Source organism: Citrus clementina, unplaced genomic scaffold (assembly GCF_000493195.1).
Source record: "Citrus clementina cultivar Clemenules unplaced genomic scaffold, Citrus_clementina_v1.0 scaffold_5, whole genome shotgun sequence".
In the NCBI taxonomy this organism is placed as follows: domain Eukaryota; kingdom Viridiplantae; phylum Streptophyta; class Magnoliopsida; order Sapindales; family Rutaceae; genus Citrus; species Citrus x clementina.
The window spans coordinates 33,143,387-33,170,722 of record NW_006262201.1 but is presented as its reverse complement, the minus strand read 5'-3'; the positions used below and the strand labels follow the sequence as shown (position 1 = coordinate 33,170,722).

General features: G+C 35.0%; 6 protein-coding genes and 1 pseudogene across 7 annotated transcripts; all 7 read left to right on the top strand.

Moving 5' to 3' along the window:
* Positions 1-28: 28 nt before the first annotated feature.
* LOC18040991 (non-functional pseudokinase ZED1) lies at positions 29-2,929 on the top strand. Of its 2 annotated transcripts, none has more exons than XM_006433311.2 (3): positions 29-248; positions 1,680-1,738; positions 1,847-2,929. In XM_006433311.2, exon 3 carries the CDS (start codon positions 1,850-1,852, stop codon positions 2,882-2,884), a length of 1,035 nt encoding a protein of 344 aa, XP_006433374.1. In that variant the 5' UTR covers positions 29-248; positions 1,680-1,738; positions 1,847-1,849; the 3' UTR covers positions 2,885-2,929. The 2 variants fall into 2 exon arrangements, with proteins under 2 accessions (XP_006433374.1, XP_024040354.1); XM_024184586.1 differs by lacking the exon at positions 29-248 and adding an exon at positions 1,505-1,534.
* LOC18041357 lies at positions 452-1,691 on the top strand (annotated as a pseudogene).
* Positions 2,930-7,812: 4,883 nt separating the features above from the next.
* Positions 7,813-9,075, top strand: LOC18040990 (putative wall-associated receptor kinase-like 16). The gene is made up of 2 exons (XM_006433310.2): positions 7,813-7,885; positions 8,037-9,075. The coding sequence occupies exon 2, from the start codon at positions 8,037-8,039 to the stop codon at positions 9,066-9,068; it is 1,032 nt and encodes a 343-aa protein (XP_006433373.2). The 5' UTR covers positions 7,813-7,885; the 3' UTR covers positions 9,069-9,075.
* A 7,038-nt stretch (positions 9,076-16,113) lies between these two features.
* LOC18040989 (non-functional pseudokinase ZED1) lies at positions 16,114-17,175 on the top strand. Its single transcript, XM_024182944.1, has one exon. It carries the CDS (start codon positions 16,114-16,116, stop codon positions 17,173-17,175), a length of 1,062 nt encoding a protein of 353 aa, XP_024038712.1.
* A 1,558-nt stretch (positions 17,176-18,733) lies between these two features.
* LOC18041318 (non-functional pseudokinase ZED1) lies at positions 18,734-19,774 on the top strand. Its single transcript, XM_006433308.2, has one exon. It carries the CDS (start codon positions 18,734-18,736, stop codon positions 19,766-19,768), a length of 1,035 nt encoding a protein of 344 aa, XP_006433371.1. The 3' UTR covers positions 19,769-19,774.
* Positions 19,775-20,121: 347 nt separating this feature from the next.
* On the top strand, positions 20,122-21,196 carry LOC18041317 (non-functional pseudokinase ZED1). The gene is made up of 2 exons (XM_024183822.1): positions 20,122-20,371; positions 20,481-21,196. Exons 1-2 carry the CDS (start codon positions 20,122-20,124, stop codon positions 21,149-21,151), a joined length of 921 nt encoding a protein of 306 aa, XP_024039590.1. The 3' UTR covers positions 21,152-21,196.
* A 4,915-nt stretch (positions 21,197-26,111) lies between these two features.
* LOC18041316 (wall-associated receptor kinase-like 8) lies at positions 26,112-27,335 on the top strand (the record flags this gene model as incomplete). Its single annotated transcript, XM_006433306.2, has 2 exons — positions 26,112-26,184; positions 26,334-27,335. A coding segment is annotated over exon 2 (1,002 nt), but the record flags the coding sequence as incomplete, so codon positions are not given.
* Between the last annotated feature and the right edge of the window lies 1 nt (position 27,336).

The following is a 27,336-nucleotide window of genomic DNA, read 5'->3' as shown; positions in this document are numbered from 1 at the left end:
ATGGGGTTCATTAGCATCTAACGGCTGGATGCAACTGTGGCACAGTACCATAGTTGCACCACAGGTTTTCCCTCACATTAATGGCTAGCAAGGACTTTTCATGATGAGACTGAAGACTTTCATTCGTCCAAGAGGCAACGTTTCTGGTTTTATATGTTTTCTCTGCTTCAAGTTTTATGTATGCCTAAGCTCTCTCCGTTGGATTTTCTCTATCTTAATACCCAAATCTGTCATTGATCCGAACTAAGGTACATTCTCTTCTCCAAGTCCTCTGCTTTATTTTTCGTTCTTAATTTTTGGTACATCTCATAGCGGCGCCCTTGAAAATACTATTACTTTTAGTGGTCTGGTTAATAAACACTCAGAATATTTGTTCAATGTACAGTTTAATGAAGTGAGAGAAGAATTATTTTAATGTGTCTGTACAAATTTATTGATTAGACTTAGACTTATATCTTAGATGGGTTTGTGTTTGGGAAAAAGCAAGTCCTCGGGAAAGGCAGACAAGTCAACTGTTAAGTCGATGAATAACAAAGTTTTACTAGAAAAATTGATTGCCTCTTCTAATGGTAACTATAATCCTATTCGTGACTTCTCCTTCCAAGAGCTCACAACGGCTACAAACAACTACGATAGAGAGAGAATTATAATCCAAGAGAGTGGCTATATATTGTACAAAGGTGTCCTGAATGCTCGTGCAGTTTCTATTTTGAAGTTTGGGGAGAATTACAACAGTGATAATCAATACAAGTTTTGTTTCAATAACATAGTATTTGGATCACAAATGAGTCACAAAAATATTTTAAGTTGATCGGATGTTGTTTGGAGACTCAGATTCCTATTCTAGTTTTTGAATCCATTGAGCTCGGTAGCCTTGCTGATCGCATATATAGACGCCGTAGACATAATTTTGAGCCTCTACCATTCAGATATAGGTTGAAGGTTGCAATGGAATTAGCCAATGCAGTTGCATATCCCCATGCAGGATTTGCCAGACCCATCATTTTTATGAGTGCGACGCCATGGAGAATATTCTTTGATGAGCAAAATGTTGCCAAACTGTTTGATTTTTCACTATTTGTGTCTATTCCAGAAGGTGAAACTCATGTAGATTTTCAAATAGCTGGGACAAAGGGATATATAGCACCTAAGGTTTTGCTTGAAGCTAAGTGCAATGAGAAGTATGATGTTCATAGTTTTGGTATGTTGCTACTTGATCTTTTGACTGGGCAGAAGATAACTTCTTTCTGCCGCGATAAAAGACTTGGCGTTGAAAATTACTTATGGGATCTTCTGAAGAAATATGTTGAAGAAAATGGGTTGAATGAAATGGTTGATCCGATGATTATTGAAGAGGGATTATGCCCAAGAAAAGAGCAACTGCTGCAGGATTACTTAGATTTTGCCTTTAAATGTGTCTCTGAATCACCGGAAGAAAGGCCAACAATGATTGATATGGCAAAACAACTTAGACAAATGTATCTGTCTTGTTGAAAGCTTGAATCCAAAATCGTTGATGGATGGTTTGTCACTTGTAAGCTTTCATGTTTATTTTCTTGGATAAAAGAATGAATGCCACAACTCTGTAAAGTCGAGTCTCTTACTTTGTATAATTCATGGACAAAATTACTTCCATACTCAGAAGTGGAAACTTTTTTCTTATATTTATTCTGCTGCAGGGATCAAGCGTAGGGCTCCTCTGTTTTCTTTATCTTCAATCCTAATTGACCATCCACAGGTACATGTAAAATCTCCCTTTGTGTAACATATCCTTTAATGTTCTTAAAATCCTTTGTTTTTATTGTTGAATAAATTGAAATTATTTCCTGGGTTTTTGGAACTATAGATCATGTATTCATGTTTGGGAGCAATCAAGAATTCGGGGAAGGAAGATAAGGAAAAATGCATTATGAGGAATGGCAAAAATTTACTGGAAAATTTGATTTCTTCATTTAATGGTAAACGCAAACCTATCCTAAGCTTCTCTGCTGAAGAGCTCAAGATAGCTACAAACAATTATGACTTGCAAAGAGTTAAAACACAAGGCTTTGTATATCAACTGTACAATGCTTTCTTGCATGGCCGCCCAATGTCTGTTATGAAGTTTCAAAACAATGACAAGTATGATGCATATGAATGGTGCTTGAAGAACATTGTATTTGCATCACAAATGAGCCACAGCAATATCTTAATGTTGATTGGATGTTGCTTAGAGACTCAAATTCCCGTTCTAGTTTTTGAATCTGTGTCATCTGGAATCCTTGCTAATTATATTCATGGTCCTCGTCCGTCACATTTCGAGCCTTTTCTATTGACACATAGGTTAAAGATTGCGATGGAGATAGCTAATGCACTTGCATATCTTCATGTTGGGTTTCCTCGACCTATTGTTTTTAAAAACATCAAATTATCGAGTATTTTATTTGATGAAGATCATGTTGCCAAATTGTTTGATTTTTCACTAGCCGAGTCTATTCCAGATGGCGAAACTCACATAAAAGATGCAATACCAATAGGAATAATGGGATTCGTTGCGACTGAGTATGTAACCACAGGTGACTACAATGAGAAATGCGACGTTTTCAGTTTTGGTGTGTTGCTGCTTGTGCTTTTGACTGGACAAAAATTGTATTCCATTGATGAAGCTGGAGATCGTCATTGGTTATTGAATCGTGTGAAGAAACATATTGAATGTAACACGTTTGATGAGATTGTCGATCCTGTAATTCGTGAGGAACTCTGTATTCAATCTTCTGAAAAAGATAAGCAAGTGCAAGCTTTTGTAGAGCTTGCCGTGAAATGTGTATCTGAATCAGCGGAGGATAGACCAACGATGATTGATGTAGCAAAACAGCTCAGACAAGCATATCGTTTTGGATGGTGAGTTATTTTATAGTCACAATAAAAACATTCTTAGAATATGTTTTGTTGTCAATTCATGTATCTTGTTGAGATATCATGTCTTCATGTTTTCATAGCCACAACAGTAAATGCAAGCTTTTACAGAAGTATAAATATTTTTGTATCTTGTTCAACTACTGATAGCTCCTTAGGCGAGAACTTTCTCTCATAAGTCAGACGTTAAATCATTCTTCTCCTTCTAAGCGTCATACAAGTTCAAGTTTCTATGTATACAATAGGAATAAACTTCTTTCTAATTATAAATATCACTAATTTATGAATTTATATTGAGATGATAGATGGGATACAGGGATAGGCTTATCATGAGTAATAATTTTAAAAAGCATATCGTAAAATGATAATTGAAAAAAAAAAAAATCTTAACATCTCTCAATAATTGACTGAGTAGAAACTAGAAAGTGTAATGATGAAACATTTTATTTTTAACAATGAGAACCGCAAAGGTACGAAAGTGAAGAAAAAATTGGTGGCCCACAAAGTAAAAAGCCTAAAAAGAAGAAAAGAAGAAAAGAAAAGGCACTGAAAAAGAAGGAATTAATTGGACAAACTTTATACTCGTTCAGATACATGTATAAAACGCCAACTAGGAGAGCTAGATAGCTGTGTCTCAATTTAATCAACATAAAGATGAAGATCAAATCAAGCTTCGCTACAAATATACACAAAATATATGAAATAAAATGACTAAATTATTGAACAAAGCAGAGAAAAGAGGGAAGAGAATTAAGAGAAATTTGGTGCCAATGTAATCTGGGCGAAATATAATTAATGTTTAATCCTCTTTCTTTTGAAATTTGGGAATTGAAGAGGGAGGAAAGAGAACCACGGAAACAAAAAAATTTGAAAATGCAAGAGGATAAAATGTGGAAGAAAAGATATTTGATAAATTTCAAGACAAAATTTAAGATACGTCAATGGTTATTAATTGGAGATTTCATCTGTCATAAAATTTCTCAAAAAATAGAAATCATTATAAAAGAATTATTCCACGCTTAGCCATGTGGACTATTCTTACCCTCATTCGTTGAGTATCCTTGGTTGACTAGAGGAAGACTTGTTGCATTTTCACATATTCCAAATTAAATTGAGCGTTAGAAAAAAAACCCTTCATACTTTATTGAGATGACTCAAATGAATCAACATCAGAATCTGAGCCAACTCCTGCAGTGTTAGGAAATTGAGTTTCCTTCCAAGATCTCTCCAAGTAATTTATCAAGCAACAAATTAATTAAAAAAATTAAATGGAAAATATACCAATCACACAACACAAGATTTACGTGGAAAACTCTAAATACGGAGAAAAACCACGGCCGTTGTCACAAGACAACCAGAGAAAAAATATTCACTATGTGGAAAATTATTACAACCACACTCTCATAAATAATTTCTCCCACCCAAGCCCCAGATACACCCAAAATACTAAAATTTCATAATACTCACTTAATGCTTAACTTGCATTAGATTTTACAACTTTGAATGTTTCTCTCTGGGATTATCAAAATGAAGGAAGGGCATCTCCTATTTATATGCAAAAAACTTGCCTAACAGTCTTCAAGTTTGATCAAATTTGGTGGCTTACCCACAAAATTTGATCAACAAATTTGGTCATGTTCAACCATGGCTGCTAAAGTCTTTACTTTGACATTCTCCCACTTGGAGATTTGATTAAGAATCAATCAATCTCCACACCACCCTTATTGTCTTCACTTTAGTCATAATTCTCAACATAGAGAATTATCATACTTCACCATAAAGAGTATACCACTTAGAATTAATTACCAATTCTAAGAATTTTACATCAGCACATGTCGAAATAACCCGCTGAAATTTATGGTGCAACTTCCATGTTGGCTTTCCTGGAAATTCATCAGCCATCGACATAAATTCCACCACACACCCTGCATCAATGCCAACCATGCCTTGTGTGTGAATCTTGTGGACCCACTAGTAGTAAAACATCCCCTTTCATGGTACTAGCGGTATACCATGAGGATGTCATCATCATCTATTTTTACAAGGGATCATCGTCTCCCACGATGATGAGAGACTTACCACTAGCAATACTATCAGTATCTGATCTGGAACCACTTGCCAATCCTGCTCCATTTCTACTATGACAATCTCTTTTTAAGTGCCCCGATTGTCCACACCCCTAACAGACTCTTTTCTTCTTAGATTTATCTTTCTGCCAATTCCCTACAACTGTCAAAGCCGAGACATCTGTAGTTTTAGTACTTTCACCACTCAGTCTTCTTTCTTCTGAGAGTAAAGTACTAGTAACTTCTTCAAGATCTATTGTCTCTTTCCCGTACATCAAAGTAGGTAACAAGTGTTTGTAGGAAGTTGGAAGTGACTGATGTGTTCATAATTTATCTATTATTTTAATACTTCTTTAACTTAATTTTAGGTTAAATTATATCTTATTATATTAATTTTATCTTAATTTTTATATTTTGTTATTTTAGGTACAATATGGGATTAAAGAGAAATAAAATCGGAACATTCAAGAGGAAATCACCTTGAAGGAATTAAAAAAGGAAAGAAATAAAGAGAATTAATTGGAACAAGTCACAAAGGATCTAATTTAATTAATCATTAAGCATGCATGCACGTGGGGCAGCATTTGAAGAATTAGTTTTCAAAGAAAACATGGCTTGCACGTGAACTTGGGCCTTTTGATTTAGAAATATAATGGCCTAAGATTGTAAAGGTGGGGTCGGCAATTTTAATCCTTTTCATTTAAGGATTTAAGAAGCCACAACATTATAAAAGGGCAGGGCCAAGCGGAAGCGGAAAATAAAAAAGGGAGAAAGGCAGCCGCACAAGAAGAATTGCAGCCAAGAGAAAATAAAGAGAAGAAGGCAGCCGCACAACCACTGAAAATTGGAGAGAAAACCGAGAGCAAGAAAAGAACAAGAGAAGCCGCTGTAAATCCGGGAGCAACAATTTGGAGAAGTCAATTGCAGAGATTGAAGAGAGATATCTTCTTGAGTTTTTCTTTCTCTCTTCTCTATTATCTTGCTTGAATGTTTCCAATTAAATTAATGAATTCTCTTTATATTCCCATGAACTAATTTATTTTACTAGGGCTACGATGTAGCCTAACTATGAAGATTTAATTCCATAAATCTATGTTATTTTTAATTTATTATTCCATGATTGAGTGTTCATTATTATGCTTAATGCTTTTAAATATCTGGCTAATATTTGAATGATTTGAGAATACATAATGAGACCGAGAAGAGATTTATGTATTTTTGCTCTGTGTAATGGATGTCATGAATTGAACGAAAGACAGAGATGTGCCAACGTGATTCATGCAGTTTTATCTAAGAATTTTCATAGAGCTTAATGAATCTTTGCATATTTAAATTCACATAGAGATATAATGGGTTAATGTGTGAAGGTATTTTTAATATTACTTGAGAGAGGATATTGAATGGATTAGGGAAATTCACTGTCAACATGGGTAGTAAATTTTAATAGCATAGATGGAGGATTAAATTTGATTGGTTATGGTGAAATCGAATGTCCTAGTGTTTTAATCTCTTGGTATTTTCTATTATTGTCTGCATCTTCATTTAATTTTTAATTATTTTATTTTATTTAACTTTAATCTAAATTCGCCTAATCGATTGTTCAAATAAAGCAGGGTTAGAATAATTTCGGTAACTAATAGGATATACAATCTCTGTGGGACGATACTCTACTCTTCATTATATTACTTGTGCCGACTAGTACACTTGCTAATTTACGCAACAGTGACCATAGTAACCTAAGTGCCTTGTCCTCATCTTCAATTTTAACTCCAATGGTTTCTAGTTCTGACACAATACCATTGAGAACATTGAGGTGATCGGAAATTTTTGTACCTTCAGCCATTCGCAGTGTGTGAAATCGCTCCTTCAGGTACAATCGATTTGAGATGCTCTTTGTCTGATACAACTTTTCTAGCTTCTCCCAAAGTTCTTTCGCTGTAGGAATTTTTCCTACATTTGCAAGAACATTCTTTGCTAGACACAGTCGTATGGCACTTGCAGCTCGATCATCTAATTCTTCCCAATCTTCATCACTTATACTAGCTTTTCCAGAGCCACTACTGGAAGCAGGGGATGGCTTCCCCTTCAATGCCTTGTGCAACCCAGATTGAATCAACACATCTTTGACTTGAACTTGCCACAAGCCAAAGTTAATTCTCCCATCGAATTTTTCTATTTCAAATTTTACCGGACTTGAAAATTTCAATCCTGACATATTTGCTTTGCAGATCAGCTTTTACTCTTCACCACGGACTGTTTGGATTGACTCCCACTGCTTCACGTGAATAGTACCGTATACGTGAATAGTACCGTATACGTGAACAGTGCCCCGACACCAAAAACTTCAATCAATGGCTCTGATACGACTGTTAGGAAATTGAGTTTCCTCCCAAGATCTCTCAAAGCAATTTATCAAGCAACAAATTAATTAGAAAAATTAAATGGAGAATATACCAATCACACAACACAAGATTTACGTGGAAAACTCCAAATCCGGAGAAAAACCACGGCCGTTGTCACAAGACAACCAGAGAAAAAAATATTCACTATGTGAAAAATTATTACAACCACATTCTCATAAATAATTTCTCCCACCCAAGCCCCAGATACACCCAAAATACTAAAATTTCATAATACTCACTTAATGCTTAACTTGCATTAGATTTTACAACTTTGAATGTTTCTCTCTGGGATTATCAAAATGAAGGAAGGGCATCTCCTATTTATATGCAAAAAACTTGCCTAACAGTCTTCAAGTTTGATAAAATTTGGTGGCTTACCCACCAAATTTGATCAACAAATTTGGTCATGCTCAACCATGGCTGCTAAAGTCTTTACTTTGACATGCAGTAGTAAAGATCAAGATCAAGATCGAGCACCGCGTTTTCTTAATTAATCAATTTGCTGTACGTCCACAGCCACAGGTACTCCTCTCCTTATCATCAGCGTTCAGCAGCTTTTGGTTTTTTTTTTTTTTTGATAAATTTTACTGCTATATATTTATGAATGAAATAGTATGTATATATACAAATAAAACGAACTGATTGCAATATTTGAATTGGTTTCTACTTGTAGATGGGTTCAATTCTGACAAAATTCAAGGACAGGACTGATAAAAGAACATTGATGGTGAGGAATGGCGCGAGAGTACTAAAAGAGTTGATAGCGTCTTCTCATGGTAAATACAACCCTTATCGTATCTTTTCTGCTAAAGAACTCGAGATTGCAACTAACAACTATGACGAGAGAAAATTTATAAAACAAGACAGCACGTATAAATTGTACAAGGGCTTTTGGCAGGAGCGCCTAATTTCTGTTATGAAGTATAATGAATCCTATTCTGATAGCGCTTGTAAGTTTAGTATTAATAACATAGTATATGCAGCACAAATGGATCACAAGCATATTTTAAAGCTAATTGGATGCTGCTTAGAGACTCCAATTCCCATTCTAGTTTTTGAATATGGAGAGTACACAACTCTTCGTGATCGTATTTTCGGCGCTCCCCAACCTCACTTTGAACCATTACTGTTGAAACATAGGTTAAAGGTTGCAATGGGTATTGCTCAGGCACTTGCTTATCTTCATGTTGGATTCCCCAGACCCATCGTTTTTGGAAATCTCATCTCATTATGCATCTTGTTCAATGAAGAAAATGTTGCAAAATTGTTTGATTTTTCGGAATCCATATCCATTCCCGAAGGTGAAACCCACATAATTACTCGTAGTCGGTTTGGAGCCTGGACATATAGTGCACCTGAGTACAAGAGGGGAGGCGTTTTCAATGAAAAGTTGGATGTTTATACTTTCAGTACAGTTCTGTTGGAGCTTTTGACTGGACAGAGCACCAGGGATTTACTTCGTACACATGGTTCGGTCCGTCATCTCATTGAATATTTGAAGAACTATCTTCAAAATAATAGATTGACTGAGATAGCAGATCCTATAATTGTTCAAGACCTATCGTGCACTGAGACAGAGCACCAATTCCAAGCTTGTGCACGACTCACTCTTGAATGTCTCAACGAATCACCGGTAGACAGGCCAACAATGGTTGATGTTACAAAAAGACTCAGACAAATTTATTGCTCTCTTTCATGTAATTAATCTTTTGTATTCGTTGTTTTTTATGTTTTCATTTTCCCCTGCCAGTAGTAGTACTGTAACCCGGTTATTTTTTTTTTTTTGGTTTTGACCACGAGGTATCCTGGGGAGGACCCCAACTGTGGGAAGCACCTTTAAGTCCGTACCACAACCCAGACTAGAACTTCCAGCTCGAACCGAAAGGCACAGGTTCTCCCAACAAAGGAGACTTCCCTGCGACTCGAACTGGGGAGCAAACTCAGTCAAGCCACTTAAGGGGACTCCATTGTAATATTAAACTTACTTGTAAATTGAATATTTTCTAATCACAAAATCACTTTGTTCACGCTGCTGCTGGGGCAGAGTAGAGAGATCCTCTGTTTTGTTTATTCGCATTCTGAAATTAAAATAAGCTAATAGAGAAGTCAACTACTATGAAGTTTCGATCGTCGACTGAGCCACTGGTTGAAGTGTGTGTAATGTGTATAAAAGCTATTAAATTCGGATTTTATTGTCAACCTCACTCAACCCAATTGTATTTCTTTTAGTATTTAAGTTTCAATCTCGGCGGACACAGTGGTGTACCCCGAAACTTAAATTTGGAAGGTGAGTTCAAAAATTTTAATTTAATTTGGCGTACTTATTTTTAAAGTCTCAAAACTCAAACTCTACTTTTTCATTTTAAATAATAATAATAAATTATTTATTTTTAATGTTGAAGCTCATTGTGGCCACTGACCACATTTATAAAAGTTCCTTATATAAGTAATCTCCATAAAATAATTATATGGCTATTGTAGTTTGAACCAAGTCTATAAAAACCACTAAACAGTACTCTTGCCACTAAATTATAAGTATTTTGTTACATAAAAAAATGTACTCAAATTTTTTTTATTTAACTCTTTTAAAAAGGGTATGAGATATATTTAAAAGAAAAATAATGGCCTAAAAAAGTCCCTGAAGTCCCTCTTGAGCCCCCTTATGTACTGAGTCCGCCCATGGGTGGGACGCTAGTAGATTTCTTTAAACTATATATAACATAATGGTGTATGTTATTGAGTAGTACTGCTAGATATATTTTTAGGTGAGCATTTTTATAAATAAAAGCTATTTATCACAAAAAAGAAAAAAAAAGAATTTGATGATATTCACGTTTAAATTTAATATTAGTAGAATATTTGTCATTGGTTACACGTAATGGCATGAATATTACCAACAATGGCATATTTGCTTGTTGTAGATTTATGGTCAAACTTTTGAAAGCTGTAGATTTATTGTGGATAAGTACTTCATTGTCATTAATATTTACACTATTACAGAGAGTGGAAGATGAGCCACGAGATTCTATCACTTAAATGAAAAACATGGGTTGAATTTTACCACTATTTAGAATAACAATATTCAATTGATTCCAAAAAAAAAATAAAAATAAAAAGAAGATAACTAAAAAAATTCATCAACACACCCCATCGACCCTCATCTTTTAAATAGATAAATTAAAATTTTCACACTTTTAGAGTACAAATTGAGGATTGTCATTCCATGGGTGTATTGAAGGTTACTTTATATAAAACAATATGCTGGTACAAATATACCCTTGAGAGATGGCAGCGTACACACAGTGCCTCTCTGGTGACCGCGTTTATGATGCTATAACAATATTTTTCTCCGGACTTTGAATAATTTATGGTTGACTTCCGAATTTCTTAGAAGCTTACATTTCTGTTCAAATTTTGCTTGAGAAATTGCAACACTGTCTCTCAAAAGATCAAGCCTCTCACCGTCCGCAGGTACATCGAAAGATCAAACCTCTCGCCCGTCCACAGGTACATCCTAGCTTCTTGTCAATTGTCATCATCAGCTTGCTTTAATTTCTTTTTAAGTACGTTCTCTTTATGTAAATAAACTTTACTTTTTTACCTTTTATTTATGTCACTTATATTTTATGTTCCATATTAATATTAGTTTTATGTTCTTATTTCTCAAGATACTTACATGTTTTATTTGTTTTACTTTTTATTTATGTTTTATGTTCTTATTTCTTAAGATATGTACATGTTTTATTTGTATTACCTTTTATTTACGTCACTTATATTTTATGTTCCATTTACATTACTTATGTTCTATATTCTTATTTCTTAACATATTTCTCAAAAAATAAAAATCATCATAAAAGAATTAATTCCACGCTTAGGCATGTGGACTATTTCTTTCCCTCTTGCGTCGGATATCCTTGGTTGAACCGGGGAAGACTTCTTGTATTTTCATAATGTATTTCAAATTAAATTAAGCATTAATTAGACAAACAAATTTTATAATTATTCATGATTAAAAGAAAAAAAAAACTCTATATGACTCAATTTAATCAACATCAGAATCTTAACTAACTCTTGTAGTAGTAAAGATCAAGATCAAGCATCACTTATAGGGATGACAAAAATCCCCACGGGGACGGGTACCCTCGGGGATTTTCTCCATTCGGGGAGGGTATGAGGATAATTTCATACCCAATTTTTTTTTCGGGGAAGGGATGGAGAAATTTTTTTACCCAATTTCTTATTCGGGGAGGGGACGTGGATGAGGTGGAATCCCCATCCCCATCCCCATCCCCTACCCATTTCCCCATTTTAATTTTTTAAAATTACTAGTAAATAAATAATAAAATCTGAATTATAAAATTATAAGTATTGGTAAAAATAAAAAATATCAAAATATTTATATTATTAAACTTTTAGGCCTAATTAACTAATTAAAGTCCTAAATTTTTATTTAGGACATTAAAAAGACACTTTTGTTTTAGTTTTAATATTCATTACATATTTTAAACTTAAATCTATTTTTTATTTATCTTAAATCTATTTTTTATTTATTTTTAGATGTTATAATTGCCCACAGCAAATCACAATTTTTATATCTAATCTAATCTAATATTTGCTCTTGATTTGCTTCGACTTAACTATTGTGCTGTAAAGGGAATAGTCCACATTTATAAAGTGCCAACGCCACCATTGAAAAGTTAATTTTGAATCTAAATTTAATTTTATTTGTAACAATTTTGTATTAGGCTATTAATTTGTTCATGATAGTTTGTATCCCTTGCATGCTGCGTTACTTACTAATTTAATATATGTGACTTTTGTAATGGATATTAATGTAAGATATATTTCGAACTTTACTTTTATTTGAATTTTTTATTTTAATATGATTAATTCAAAATCGAAAACAAAAAAAATGTATTAGTTATTCGGGGATCGGGGACCCTCGGGAATCCCTTGTTATTATTTGGGGAGGGGATGTGGATTGTCTTAAATAATTTTGACAGGGATGGGGAGGGGACGGGGACATACGCAAAATATCGGGGATGGGTACGGGGAGATTGGTCCCCTCCCCTCCCCTCCCCTCCTCATTGCCATCCCTAGCGAACTTGCAGCAACACCAAGCAGTAGTGAGCACACAGGCAGACGCTTCTTGAGGTGTGGACTCCGTTGGCGACTTGTTGTTGGCCATTGGGTGCAGTTCGTGGATGTGTTTTGTGCGCAACAGCAGCCTTGTGTTTGTGTGTTTGTGCTGTGAATAAATATCTGATTTGTGTTGTGTTTGTGTGAATGTGTGGCGTGCGTGCATGTGTTTATTTTTTATTTTTTAAGAAACTCGATCGGGTTTTCGGATCAGATTGGGTATAACCCGATCCGATCACAACCCGATCGAGTTTCACCATTTACACCCAATCGGGTTGCTTTTACAACCTGATCTGATCCGATCCGAACCTGAAATTTTTCGGGTCGGGTCAGATCAGATAATTTGCCCACCCTAAGTGTAATGATGAAATGACATTTTATTTTTAACAATGAGAACAGCAAAGGTACGAAAGTGAAGAAAAGATTGGTGGCCCATAAAGTAAAAAGCCAAAAAAAAAAAAAAGAAAAGGCACTAAAAAAGAAGGAATTAATTAAGAATTAATTGGACAAACTTTATACTCGTTCAGATACATGTGTAAAAGGCCAACTAGGAGAGCTAGATAACTGTGTCTCAATTTAATCAACATAAAGATCAAGATCAAATCAAGCATCGCTACAAATATACACAAAATATATTAAATAAAATGACTAAATTATTGAGCAAAGCAGAGAAATTAGGTGCTAATGTAATCTGGGCGAAATATATTTACTGTTTAATCCTCTGAAATGACCCGCCCCGAATCCCCCTGAGCGAGTTAATTTAGTCTCATCAAAACGGACTTGATAATAATTCTATTAGTAAATATTCTATCGAAAATTCGGCAGATTCTCCTTTATAAATATAACACTCCCAATCTACAAATACGTAAAACAAACACTCCCAAAATAATTCAATATATAACAAACTCCAGTGATCAACATTCTCAACCAAAATGCTGAGTTTATATCTCCAGAGTCTCAAAAGATAATATTATAACTAATATTAATATCTCAGTTTATTCTTAATTCCAAAAGAATAATATAACAAAATTATACAATCCCAAAAGAACGAGATAATCAAGATGTCTTAACAAAAACATCTATATCTTCTAACACCATCACGTGGCCAAGACTCAAAATATATTTACAGTCGCTGGGTCGGTCTGGTGTACCTGCGACCTCCTGGTGAGGGGGTGAAAATATAATAAAAACGGGGTGAGTTTAAAACTCAGTGAGATCAGTAAATGGATAGTAGTTTTTGAAAATTAATTCTTACTTTAAAAGAGATAATCATATCATTTCCAAACACGATTTCATCAAATTATATGCGAGAAATCAGTAATAAATCATTTAACATTTAAATCAGATTATTAACCATGAAAAACATATATAATATCGTACCAAATAACCATGGAAATCATATTACAATATCATATAAAATACACAAATATGAAAATCATCACCAAACAAGTACCTAGGGAAATAATCTCGTCATATCTGGACCTCAACGGACGGGCAATGACGTACTATCTGGGTACCGTCACGCCCCGGAGCTACACGGATAGACAGGGAAATACCATCTCATAACTCATCATATCTGTGCATGCATAATCTAGTCCCAAAAGGACAAAAGCGCCCAAGCACACGGCCCAAAGCCTCTGTGTGTACTCAGACAGGCCCCAAAGGCCTGTATCTCATTCGTATCATCTGTATCTCAATATCTGTCTGTATCTCATATCTGTATCTCTGTAATCATCATACCGCATGCATATGCCCCCAAAAGGCAAAAAATCCCAAACACACGGCCCAAAGCCTCTATGTGTGTTCAGACGGGCCCCAAAGGCCTCTCATCTCATCTCATCTGTATCACTGTATCTGGAGGGAATGGTGCGGTCTAATGATTTCAAAAACAACCACTATACTCATATTCACATATCTTTTAACCATACTTTAAATCATACCACATTTGAATCCACTTTTCTTATCTTTAAAATACTATCATGCTTATTCAAAGTCGATACGCAAAATCATTAAACAAACATTTTAATAAAATACCAATGCATGAATAAAATCCATTTCGAGGAAATCATTAAATCAGAATATTTAAAATATTTATTCCTCAAACATGCTTTACTATCATAATTAACTATGAAAATAGGTTTTGTATATTCCACTCACAGTGACGGTGTTACAGTGACGGTGTTCACACTCGGTTATCGTCCACGTCCGCGGACCGGTTCTCGCACCGGTTCTCACTCGCAGATCCTCCTAAATCAAGGAAACAACATAATTATTTTTCGTAAATCGTAATTAGGACTAAATTTATGCAATAAACTCGAAACGAACATCTATCCATAATTTACAACTCCTGTGTCGATAAAATTACTAAAATGCCCTCAAGTCCGTAAATAATCGAAAATTATCGAATTACCCTCAGAATCGTAATTACACCCAATCCTCAATTCTAGGAATTGCTAAAATATCCACTGGCTCAGAAATTACAAAATTGCCCTCGGAGTGTGAAATTACTGAAATGCCCTTGCTGGTCAACGGTCACCGAAATTTGGTCAACGCTGGCCGGGAAGCTCAAGTCTGAAAGTTCCACTCACGCTGAGTTCAATGGTACCGGCGGTGAGCTCCAACGCGCGGTAACGACGTTGGAATCTAGCTCAACGGCCGTGAATTCCAACAATTGACCGGTGGCAAAACAGTGACTCCCGGTGGCTATGGATGGTCGGGAATGGAAGAGGGAGTTGTGAGGAACAAAATCCAACCGGTGGTGTCACCCAAAACAGGCGAAAATCCTGGTGGAATAAAGCGAAACAGTCGCGGGTTTTCAAGCTTCGATCGCCGGCGTTCCGGTTGGTTTTTGGCGACGAGGATGGCAGGGGAACGACGGCCAGCTTCTAAGCTTCAGATTGGTACCAAGCGCGACCAAAACGGTGGCCGGAAATGGGAGATATGGCCAGGTCACGATCGCGAGTTCCAGGTCGGGTTTTCGGGTCTGTAATTGGGTCGGTTTGGCAGCTTCTCTCTAGAGGTGGAAAAAATACCCGCCCGGTCCGGGCCCGAACCGTACCCAGGCGTTGTGGGCCGGGTATTACCCGGTCCGGGTATGAAGCCGGGTCGGTCTTGAGCATTACTTGATAAACTCGGAACCCGGGTTTTATTTAAAAAATATTATAAAATATATATTATTTTAAATATTTATATTTATTTGGCTCATTTATTATACATATATAAAGTTTTAAACACTTAAAGTTTATATTTTCATGTCAAACTTTATTGAAATAAATTTAAAACTTATAAAATTACCAAAAAATAAAAAATATATACACATATAATATTAAAAAAATATAAAATTTGGGTACCCAGATTAAAACTCGGCCCGAAGATCAAGATCGAGCACAGCGTTTTCTTATTAATCAATTTGCTGTACGCCCACAGCCACAGGTACTCCTCTCCTCATCATCAGCGATTCAGCGTTCAGCAGCTTTGGTTTTTTTTTTTTTTTTTTTTTTTTCTCTTTTTTTGGGATAAATTTTACTGCTTTATATTTATGAATGAAATAGTATGTGTATATACAAATAAAACGAACTGATTGCAATATTTGAATTGGTTTCTACTTGTAGATGTGTTCGATTATCAGAAAATTCAAGGACAGGACTGATAAAAGAACATTGATGGTGAGGAATGGCGCGACCGTACTGAAAGAGTTGATAGCGTCTTCTCATGGTAAATATAATCCTTATCGTATCTTTTCTGCTAAAGAACTCGAGATTGCAACTAACAACTATGACGGGAGAGAAGTTATAAAACAATGCATCTTTCACATATATAAATTGTACAAGGGCTTTTGGCAGGAGCGCCTAATTTCTGTTTTGAAGTTTGATGAGTCCTATTCTGATAGCGCTTATAAGTATAGTATTAATAAAATAGTATATGCAGCACAAATGGATCACAAGCATATTTTAAAGCTAATTGGATGCTGCTTAGAGACTCCAATTCCCATTCTAGTTTTTGAATATGGAGAGTACAGAACTCTTCCTGAGCGTATTGGTCTCTGCGGCAATCCTCAACCTCGACCGCAATTTGAACCATTACGATTGAAACATAGGTTAAAGATTGCAATGGATATCGCTCATACACTTGCTTATCTTCATGTTGGATTCCCCAGACCCATCGTTTTTAGACATGTCATCCCATCACGCATCTTGTTCAATGAAGAAAATGTTGCAAAACTGTTTGATTTTTCACTATCCATATCCATTCCCGAAGGTGAAACCCACATTACTGATTGTCTGATGCAACCACAGGGATATTGTGCACCTGAGTATGTACCTGAGTACGTACCTGAGTACATGAGGACAGGTGTTTTCAATGAAAAGTATGATGTTTATACTTTCAGTGCAGTTCTGTTGGAGCTATTGACTGGACAGGGCAGCATGGATTTACTTCATACACATGGTTCGGTCCGTCATCTCATTGAACATTTGAACTACTATCTTCAAAATAATAGATTTACTGAGATAGCAGATCCTATAATTGTTCAAGACCTATCATGCACTGAGAAAGAGCACCAATTGCAAGCTTGTGCACGACTCACTCTTGAATGTCTCAACGAATCAGCGGTAGATAGGGCAACAATGGTTGATGTCACAAAAAGACTCAGACAAATTTATTGCTCTATTTAGTGTAATTAATCTTTTGTATTCATTGTTTCTATGTTTTCATTTTCCCCTGCCAGTAGTAGTACTGTAACCCGGTTATTTGAATAAACAAAATGTAACTTGTTTAATTTGCAAGTAAATTTAATTTGTAATATTAAACTTACTTGCAAATTGAATATTTTTCTAATCACAAAATCACTTTGTTCACGCTGCTGCTGGGGCAGAGTAGAGAGATCCTCTGTTTTGTTTATTCGCATTCTGAAATTAAAATAAGCTAATAGAGAAGTCAACTACTATGAAGTTTCGATCGTCGACTGAGCCACTGGTTGAAGTGTGTGTAATGTGTATAAAAGCTATTAAATTCGGATTTTATTGTCAACCTCACTCAACCCAATTGTATTTCTTTTAGTATTTAAGTTTCAATCTCGGGGGACACAGTGGTGTACCCCGAAACTTAAATTTGGAAGGTGAGTTCAAAAATTTTAACTTAATTTGGCGTACTTATTTTTTAAAGTCTCAAAACTCAAACTCTACTTTTTCATTTTAAATAATAATAATAAATTATTTATTTTTAATGTTGAAGCTCATTGTGGCCACTGACCACATTTATAAAAGTTCCTTATATAAGTAATCTCCATAAAATAATTATATGGCTATTGTAGTTTGAACCAAGTCTATAAAAACCACTAAACAGTACTCTTGCCACTAAATTATAAGTATTTTGTTACACAAAAAAATGTGCTCAAATTTTTTTTATTTAATTCTTTTAAAAAGGGTATGAGATATATTTAAAAGAAAAATAATGGCCTAAAAAAGTCTCTGAAGTCCCTCTTGAGCCCCCTTATGTACTGAGTCCGCCCATGGGTGGGACGCTAGTAGATTTCTTTAAACTATATATAACATAGTGGTGTATGTTATTGAGTAGTACTGCTAGATATATTTTTAGGTGAGCATTTTTATAAATAAAAGCTATTTATCACAAAAAAGAAAAAAAAGAATTTGATGATATTCACGTTTAAATTTAATATTAGTAGAATATTTGTCATTGGTTACACGTAATGGCATGAATATTACCAATAATGGCATATTTGCTTGTTGTAGATTTATGGTCAAACTTTTGAAAGCTGTAGATTTATTGTGGATAAGTACTTCATTGTCATTAATATTTACACTATTACAGAGAGTGGAAGATGAGCCACGAGATTCTATCACTTAAATGAAAAACATGGGTTGAATTTTACCACTATTTAGAATAACAATATTCAATTGATTCCAAAAAAAAAAATAAAAATAAAAAGAAGATAACTAAAAAAATTCATCAACACACCCCATCGACCCTCATCTTTTAAATAGATAAATTAAAATTTTCACACTTTTAGAGTACAAATTGAGGATTGTCATTCCATGGGTGTATTGAAGGTTACTTTATATAAAACAATATGCTGGTACAAATATACCCTTGAGAGATGTACAAATAAACACTCAGAATATTTGTTCAATGTACAGTTTAATGAAGTGAGAGAGGAATTATTTTAATGTGTCTGTACAAATTTATTGATTAGACTTAGATCTTAGATCTTAGATGGGTTTGTGTTTGGGAAAAAGCAAGTCCTCGGGAAAGGCAGACAAGTCAACTGTTAAGTCGATGAATAACAAAGTTTTACTAGAAAAATTGATTGCCTCTTCTAATGGTAACTATAATCCTATTCGTGACTTCTCCTTCCAAGAGCTCACAACGGCTACAAACAACTACGATAGAGAGAGAATTATAATCCAAGAGAGTGGCTATATATTGTACAAAGGTGTCCTGAATGCTCGTGCAGTTTCTATTTTGAAGTTTGGGGAGAATTACAACAGTGATAATCAATACAAGTTTTGTTTCAATAACATAGTATTTGGATCACAAATGAGTCACAAAAATATTTTGAAGTTGATCGGATGTTGTTTGGAGACTCAGATTCCTATTCTAGTTTTTGAATCCATTGAGCTCGGTACCCTTGCCGATCGCATATATAGGCGCCGTAGACATAATTTTGAGCCTCTACCATTCAGAAATAGGTTGAAGGTTGCAATGGAATTAGCCAATGCAGTTGCATATCTCCACGCAGGATTTGCCAGACCCATCATTTTTATGAGTGCGACGCCATGGAGAATATTCTTTGATGAGCAAAATGTTGCCAAACTGTTTGATTTTTCACTATCTGTGTCTATTCCAGAAGGAGAAACTCATGTAGATGTTCAAATAGCTGGGACAAGGGGATATATTGCACCTGAGGTTTTGCTTGAAGCTAAGTGCAATGAGAAGTACGATGTTCATAGTTTTGGTATGTTGCTACTTGATCTTTTGACTGGGCAGAAGATAACTTCTTTCTGCCGCGATAAAAGACTTGGCGTTGAAAATTACTTATGGGATCTTCTGAAGAAATATGTTGAAGAAAATGGGTTGAATGAAATGGTTGATCCTATGATGATTGAAGAGGGATTATGCCCAAGAAAAGAGCAACTGCTGCAGGCTTATTTAGATTTTGCCTTTAAATGTGTCTCTGAATCACCAGAAGAAAGGCCAACAATGATTGATGTGGCAAAACAACTTAGACAAATGTATCTGTCTTGTTGAAAGCTTGAATCCAAAATCGTTGATGGATGGTTTGTCACTTGCAAGCTTTCATGTTTATTTTCTTGGATAAAAGAATGAATGCCACAACTCTGTAAATTCGAGTCTCTTACTTTAATTGTATAATTCATGGACAAAATTACTTCCATACTCAGAAGTGGAAACTTTTTTCTTATATTTATTCTGCTGCAGGGATCAAGAGCTTCTCTGTTTTTTTATCTTCAATCCTAATTGACCATCCGCAGGTACATGAAAAATGTCCCTTTGTTTAACATTTCCTTTAATGTTCTTAAAATCCTTTGTTTTCATTGGTGAATAAATTGAAATTATTTCCCGGGTTTTTCGAACTATAGATCATGAATTCATGTTTGGGAGCTATCAAGAATTCGGAGAAGGAAGACAAAGAAAAATGTGTTATGAGGAATGGCAAAAATTTACTGGAAAAATTGATTTCTTCATTTAATGGTAAACGCAAACCTATCCTAAGCTTCTCTGCTGAAGAGCTCAAGATAGCTACAAACAATTATGACTTGCAAAGAGTTAAAACACAAGGCTTTGTATATCAACTGTACAATGCTTTCTTGCATGGCCGCCCAATGTCTGTTATGAAGTTTCAAAACAACACCATTCATATGCATCATACTTGTCATTGTTTTGAAACTTCATAACAGACACTGGAAAAATTGATTTCTTCATTTAATTGGATGTTGCTTAGAGACTCAAATTCCCGTTCTAGTTTTTGAATCTGTGTCATCTGGAATCCTTGCTAATTATATTCATGGTCCTCGTCCGTCACATTTCGAGCCTTTTCTATTGACACATAGGTTAAAGATTGCGATGGAGATAGCTAATGCACTTGCATATCTTCATGTTGGGTTTCCTCGGCCCATTGTTTTTAAAAACATCAAATTATCGAGTATTTTATTTGATGAAGATCATGTTGCCAAATTGTTTGATTTTTCACTAGCCGAGTCTATTCCAGATGGCGAAACTCACATAAAAGATGCAATACCAATAGGAATAATGGGATTCGTTGCGACTGAGTATGTAACCACAGGTGACTACAATGAGAAATGCGACGTTTTCAGTTTTGGTGTGTTGCTGCTTGTGCTTTTGACTGGACAAAAATTGTATTCCATTGATGAAGCTGGAGATCGTCATTGGTTATTGAATCGTGTGAAGAAACATATTGAATGTAACACGTTTGATGAGATTGTCGATCCTGTAATTCGTGAGGAACTCTGTATTCAATCTTCTGAAAAAGATAAGCAAGTGCAAGCTTTTGTAGAGCTTGCCGTGAAATGTGTATCTGAATCAGCGGAGGATAGACCAACGATGATTGATGTAGCAAAACAGCTCAGACAAGCATATCGTTTTGGATGGTGAGTTATTTTATAGTCACAATAAAAACATTCTTAGAATATGTTTTGTTGTCAATTCATGTATCTTGTTGAGATATCATGTCTTCATGTTTTCATAGCCACAACAGTAAATGCAAGCTTTTACAGAAGTATAAATATTTTTGTATCTTGTTCAACTACTGATAGCTCCTTAGGCGAGAACTTTCTCTCATAAGTCAGACGTTAAATCATTCTTCTCCTTCTAAGCGTCATACAAGTTCAAGTTTCTATGTATACAATAGGAATAAACTTCTTTCTAATTATAAATATCACTAATTTATGAATTTATATTGAGATGATAGATGGGATACAGGGATAGGCTTATCATGAGTAATAATTTTAAAAAGCATATCGTAAAATGATAATTGAAAAAAAAAAAAATCTTAACTCTGATCTCTCAATAATTGACTGAGTAGAAACTAGAAAGTGTAATGATGAAACATTTTATTTTTAACAATGAGAACCGCAAAGGTACGAAAGTGAAGAAAAAATTGGTGGCCCACAAAGTAAAAAGCCTAAAAAGAAGAAAAGAAGAAAAGAAAAGGCACTGAAAAAGAAGGAATTAATTGGACAAACTTTATACTCGTTCAGATACATGTATAAAACGCCAACTAGGAGAGCTAGATAGCTGTGTCTCAATTTAATCAACATAAAGATGAAGATCAAATCAAGCTTCGCTACAAATATACACAAAATATATGAAATAAAATGACTAAATTATTGAACAAAGCAGAGAAAAGAGGGAAGAGAATTAAGAGAAATTTGGTGCCAATGTAATCTGGGCGAAATATAATTAATGTTTAATCCTCTTTCTTTTGAAATTTGGGATTAATCCTCTTTCTTTTGAAATTTGGGAATTGAAGAGGGAGGAAAGAGAACCACGGAAACAAAAAAATTTGAAAATGCAAGAGGATAAAATGTGGAAGAAAAGATATTTGATAAATTTCAAGACAAAATTTAAGATACGTCAATGGTTATTAATTGGAGATTTCATCTGTCATAAAATTTCTCAAAAAATAGAAATCATTATAAAAGAATTATTCCACGCTTAGCCATGTGGACTATTCTTACCCTCATTCGTTGAGTATCCTTGGTTGACTAGAGGAAGACTTGTTGCATTTTCACATAGTCCAAATTAAATTGAGCGTTAGAAAAAAAACCCTTCATACTTTATTGAGATGACTCAAATGAATCAACATCAGAATCTGAGCCAACTCCTGCAGTGTTAGGAAATTGAGTTTCCTTCCAAGATCTCTCCAAGTAATTTATCAAGCAACAAATTAATTAAAAAAATTAAATGGAAAATATACCAATCACACAACACAAGATTTACGTGGAAAACTCCAAATCCGGAGAAAAATCACGGCCGTTGTCACAAGACAACCAGAGAAAAAATATTCACTATGTGGAAAATTATTACAACCACACTCTCATAAATAATTTCTCCCACCCAAGCCCCAGATACACCCAAAATACTAAAATTTCATAATACTCACTTAATGCTTAACTTGCATTAGATTTTACAACTTTGAATGTTTCTCTCTGGGATTATCAAAATGAAGGAAGGGCATCTCCTATTTATATGCAAAAAACTTGCCTAACAGTCTTCAAGTTTGATCAAATTTGGTGGCTTACCCACAAAATTTGATCAACAAATTTGGTCATGTTCAACCATGGCTGCTAAAGTCTTTACTTTGACATTCTCCCACTTGGAGATTTGATTAAGAATCAATCAATCTCCACACCACCCTTATTGTCTTCACTTTAGTCATAATTCTCAACATAGAGAATTATCATACTTCACCATAAAGAGTATACCACTTAGAATTAATTACTAATTCTAAGAATTTTACATCAGCACATGTCGAAATAACCCGCTGAAATTTATGGTGCACCTTCCATGTTGGCTTTCCTGGAAATTCATCAGCCATCGACATAAATTCCACCACACACCCTGCATCAATGCCAACCATGCCTTGTGTGTGAATCTTGTGGACCCGCTAGTAGTAAAACATCCCCTTTCATGGTACTAGCGGTATACCATGAGGATGTCATCATCATCTATTTTTACAAGGGATCATCGTCTCCCACGATGATGAGAGACTTACCACTAGCAATACTATCAGTATCTGATCTGGAACCACTTGCCAATCCTGCTCCATTTCTACTATGACAATCTCTTTTTAAGTGCCCCGATTGTCCACACCCCCAGCAGACTCTTTTCTTCTTAGATTTATCTTTCTGCCAATTCCCTACAACTGTCAAAGCCGAGACATCTGTAGTTTTAGTACTTTCACCACTCAGTCTTCTTTCTTCTGAGAGTAAAGTACTAGTAACTTCTTCAAGATCTATTGTCTCTTTCCCGTACATCAAAGTAGGTAACAAGTGTTTGTAGGAAGTTGGAAGTGACTGATGTGTTCATAATTTATCTATTATTTTAATACTTCTTTAACTTAATTTTAGGTTAAATTATATCTTATTATATTAATTTTATCTTAATTTTTATATTTTGTTATTTTAGGTACAATATGGGATTAAAGAGAAATAAAATCGGAACATTCAAGAGGAAATCACCTTGAAGGAATTAAAAAAGGAAAGAAATAAAGAGAATTAATTGGAACAAGTCACAAAGGATCTAATTTAATTAATCATTAAGCATGCATGCACGTGGGGCAGCATTTGAAGAATTAGTTTTCAAAGAAAATATGGCTTGCACGTGAACTTGGGCCTTTTGATTTAGAAATATAATGGCCTAAGATTGTAAAGGTGGGGTCGGCAATTTTAATCCTTTTCATTTAAGGATTTAAGAAGCCACAACATTATAAAAGGGCAGGGCCAAGCGGAAGCGGAAAATAAAAAAGGGAGAAAGGCAGCCGCACAAGAAGAATTGCAGCCAAGAGAAAATAAAGAGAAGAAGGCAGCCGCACAACCACTGAAAATTGGAGAGAAAACCGAGAGCAAGAAAAGAACAAGAGAAGCCGCTGTAAATCCGGGAGCAACAATTTGGAGAAGTCAATTGCAGAGATTGGAGAGAGATAGCTTCTTGAGTTTTTCTTTCTCTCTTCTCTATTATCTTGCTTGAATGTTTCCAATTAAATTAATGAATTCTCTTTATATTCCCATGAACTAATTTATTTTACTAGGGCTACGATGTAGCCTAACTATGAAGATTTAATTCCATAAATCTATGTTATTTTTAATTTATTATTCCATGATTGAGTGTTCATTATTATGCTTAATGCTTTTAAATATCTGGCTAATATTTGAATGATTTGAGAATACATAATGAGACCGAGAGGAGATTTATGTATTTTTGCTCTGTGTAATGGATGTCATGAATTGAACGAAAGACAGAGATGTGCCAACGTGATTCATGCAGTTTTATCTAAGAATTTTCATAGAGCTTAATGAATCTTTGCATATTTAAATTCACATAGAGATATAGTGGGTTAATGTGTGAAGGTATTTTTAATATTACTTGAGAGAGGATATTGAATGGATTAGGGAAATTCACTGTCAACATGGGTAGTAAATTTTAATAGCATAGATGGAGGATTAAATTTGATTGGTTATGGTGAAATCGAATGTCCTAGTGTTTTAATCTCTTGGTATTTTCTATTATTGTCTGCATCTTCATTTAATTTTTAATTATTTTATTTTATTTAACTTTAATCTAAATTCGCCTAATCGATTGTTCAAATAAAGCAGGGTTAGAATAATTTCGGTAACTAATAGGATATACAATCTCTGTGGGACGATACTCTACTCTTCATTATATTACTTGTGCCGACTAGTACACTTGCTAATTTACGCAACAGTGACCATAGTAACCTAAGTGCCTTGTCCTCATCTTCAATTTTAACTCCAATGGTTTCTAGTTCTGACACAATACCATTGAGAACATTGAGGTGATCGGAAATTTTTGTACCTTCAGCCATTCGCAGTGTGTGAAATCGCTCCTTCAGGTACAATCGATTTGAGATGCTCTTTGTCTGATACAACTTTTCTAGCTTCTCCCAAAGTTCTTTCGCTGTAGGAATTTTTCCTACATTTGCAAGAACATTCTTTGCTAGACACAGTCGTATGGCACTTGCAGCTCGATCATCTAATTCTTCCCAATCTTCATCACTTATACTAGCTTTTCCAGAGCCACTACTGGAAGCAGGGGATGGCTTCCCCTTCAATGCCTTGTGCAACCCAGATTGAATCAACACATCTTTGACTTGAACTTGCCACAAGCCAAAGTTAATTCTCCCATCGAATTTTTCTATTTCAAATTTTACCGGACTTGAAAATTTCAATCCTGACATATTTGCTTTGCAGATCAGCTTTTACTCTTCACCACGGACTGTTTGGATTGACTCCCACTGCTTCACGTGAATAGTACCGTATACGTGAATAGTACCGTATACGTGAACAGTGCCCCGACACCAAAAACTTCAATCAATGGCTCTGATACGACTGTTAGGAAATTGAGTTTCCTCCCAAGATCTCTCAAAGCAATTTATCAAGCAACAAATTAATTAGAAAAATTAAATGGAGAATATACCAATCACATAACACAAGATTTACGTGGAAAACTCCAAATCCGGAGAAAAACCACGGCCGTTGTCACAAGACAACCAGAGAAAAAAATATTCACTATGTGAAAAATTATTACAACCACATTCTCATAAATAATTTCTCTCACCCAAGCCCCAGATACACCCAAAATACTAACATTTCATAATACTCACTTAATGCTTAACTTGCATTAGATTTTACAACTTTGAATGTTTCTCTCTGGGATTATCAAAATGAAGGAAGGGCATCTCCTATTTATATGCAAAAAACTTGCCTAACAGTCTTCAAGTTTGATAAAATTTGGTGGCTTACCCACCAAATTTGATCAACAAATTTGGTCATGTTCAACCATGGCTGCTAAAGTCTTTACTTTGACATGCAGTAGTAAAGATCAAGATCAAGATCGAGCACCGCGTTTTCTTAATTAATCAATTTGCTGTACGTCCACAGCCACAGGTACTCCTCTCCTTATCATCAGCGTTCAGCAGCTTTTGGTTTTTTTTTTTTTGATAAATTTTACTGCTATATATTTATGAATGAAATAGTATGTATATATACAAATAAAACGAACTGATTGCAATATTTGAATTGGTTTCTACTTGTAGATGGGTTCAATTCTGACAAAATTCAAGGACAGGACTGATAAAAGAACATTGATGGTGAGGAATGGCGCGAGAGTACTAAAAGAGTTGATCGCGTCTTCTCATGGTAAATACAACCCTTATCGTATCTTTTCTGCTAAAGAACTCGAGATTGCAACTAACAACTATGACGAGAGAAAATTTATAAAACAAGACAGCACGTATAAATTGTACAAGGGCTTTTGGCAGGAGCGCCTAATTTCTGTTATGAAGTATAATGAATCCTATTCTGATAGCGCTTGTAAGTTTAGTATTAATAACATAGTATATGCAGCACAAATGGATCACAAGCATATTTTAAAGCTAATTGGATGCTGCTTAGAGACTCCAATTCCCATTCTAGTTTTTGAATATGGAGAGTACACAACTCTTCGTGATCGTATTTTCGGCGCTCCCCAACCTCACTTTGAACCGTTACTGTTGAAACATAGGTTAAAGGTTGCAATGGGTATTGCTCAGGCACTTGCTTATCTTCATGTTGGATTCCCCAGACCCATCGTTTTTGGAAATCTCATCTCATTATGCATCTTGTTCAATGAAGAAAATGTTGCAAAATTGTTTGATTTTTCGGAATCCATATCCATTCCCGAAGGTGAAACCCACATAATTACTCGTAGTCGGTTTGGAGCCTGGACATATAGTGCACCTGAGTACAAGAGGGGAGGCGTTTTCAATGAAAAGTTGGATGTTTATACTTTCAGTACAGTTCTGTTGGAGCTTTTGACTGGACAGGGCACCAGGGATTTACTTCGTACACATGGTTCGGTCCGTCATCTCATTGAATATTGGAAGAACTATCTTCAAAATAATAGATTTACTGAGATAGCAGATCCTATAATTGTTCAAGACCTATCATGCACTGAGAAAGAGCACCAATTGCAAGCTTGTGCACGACTCACTCTTGAATGTCTCAACGAATCACCGGTAGACAGGCCAACAATGGTTGATGTTACAAAAAGACTCAGAC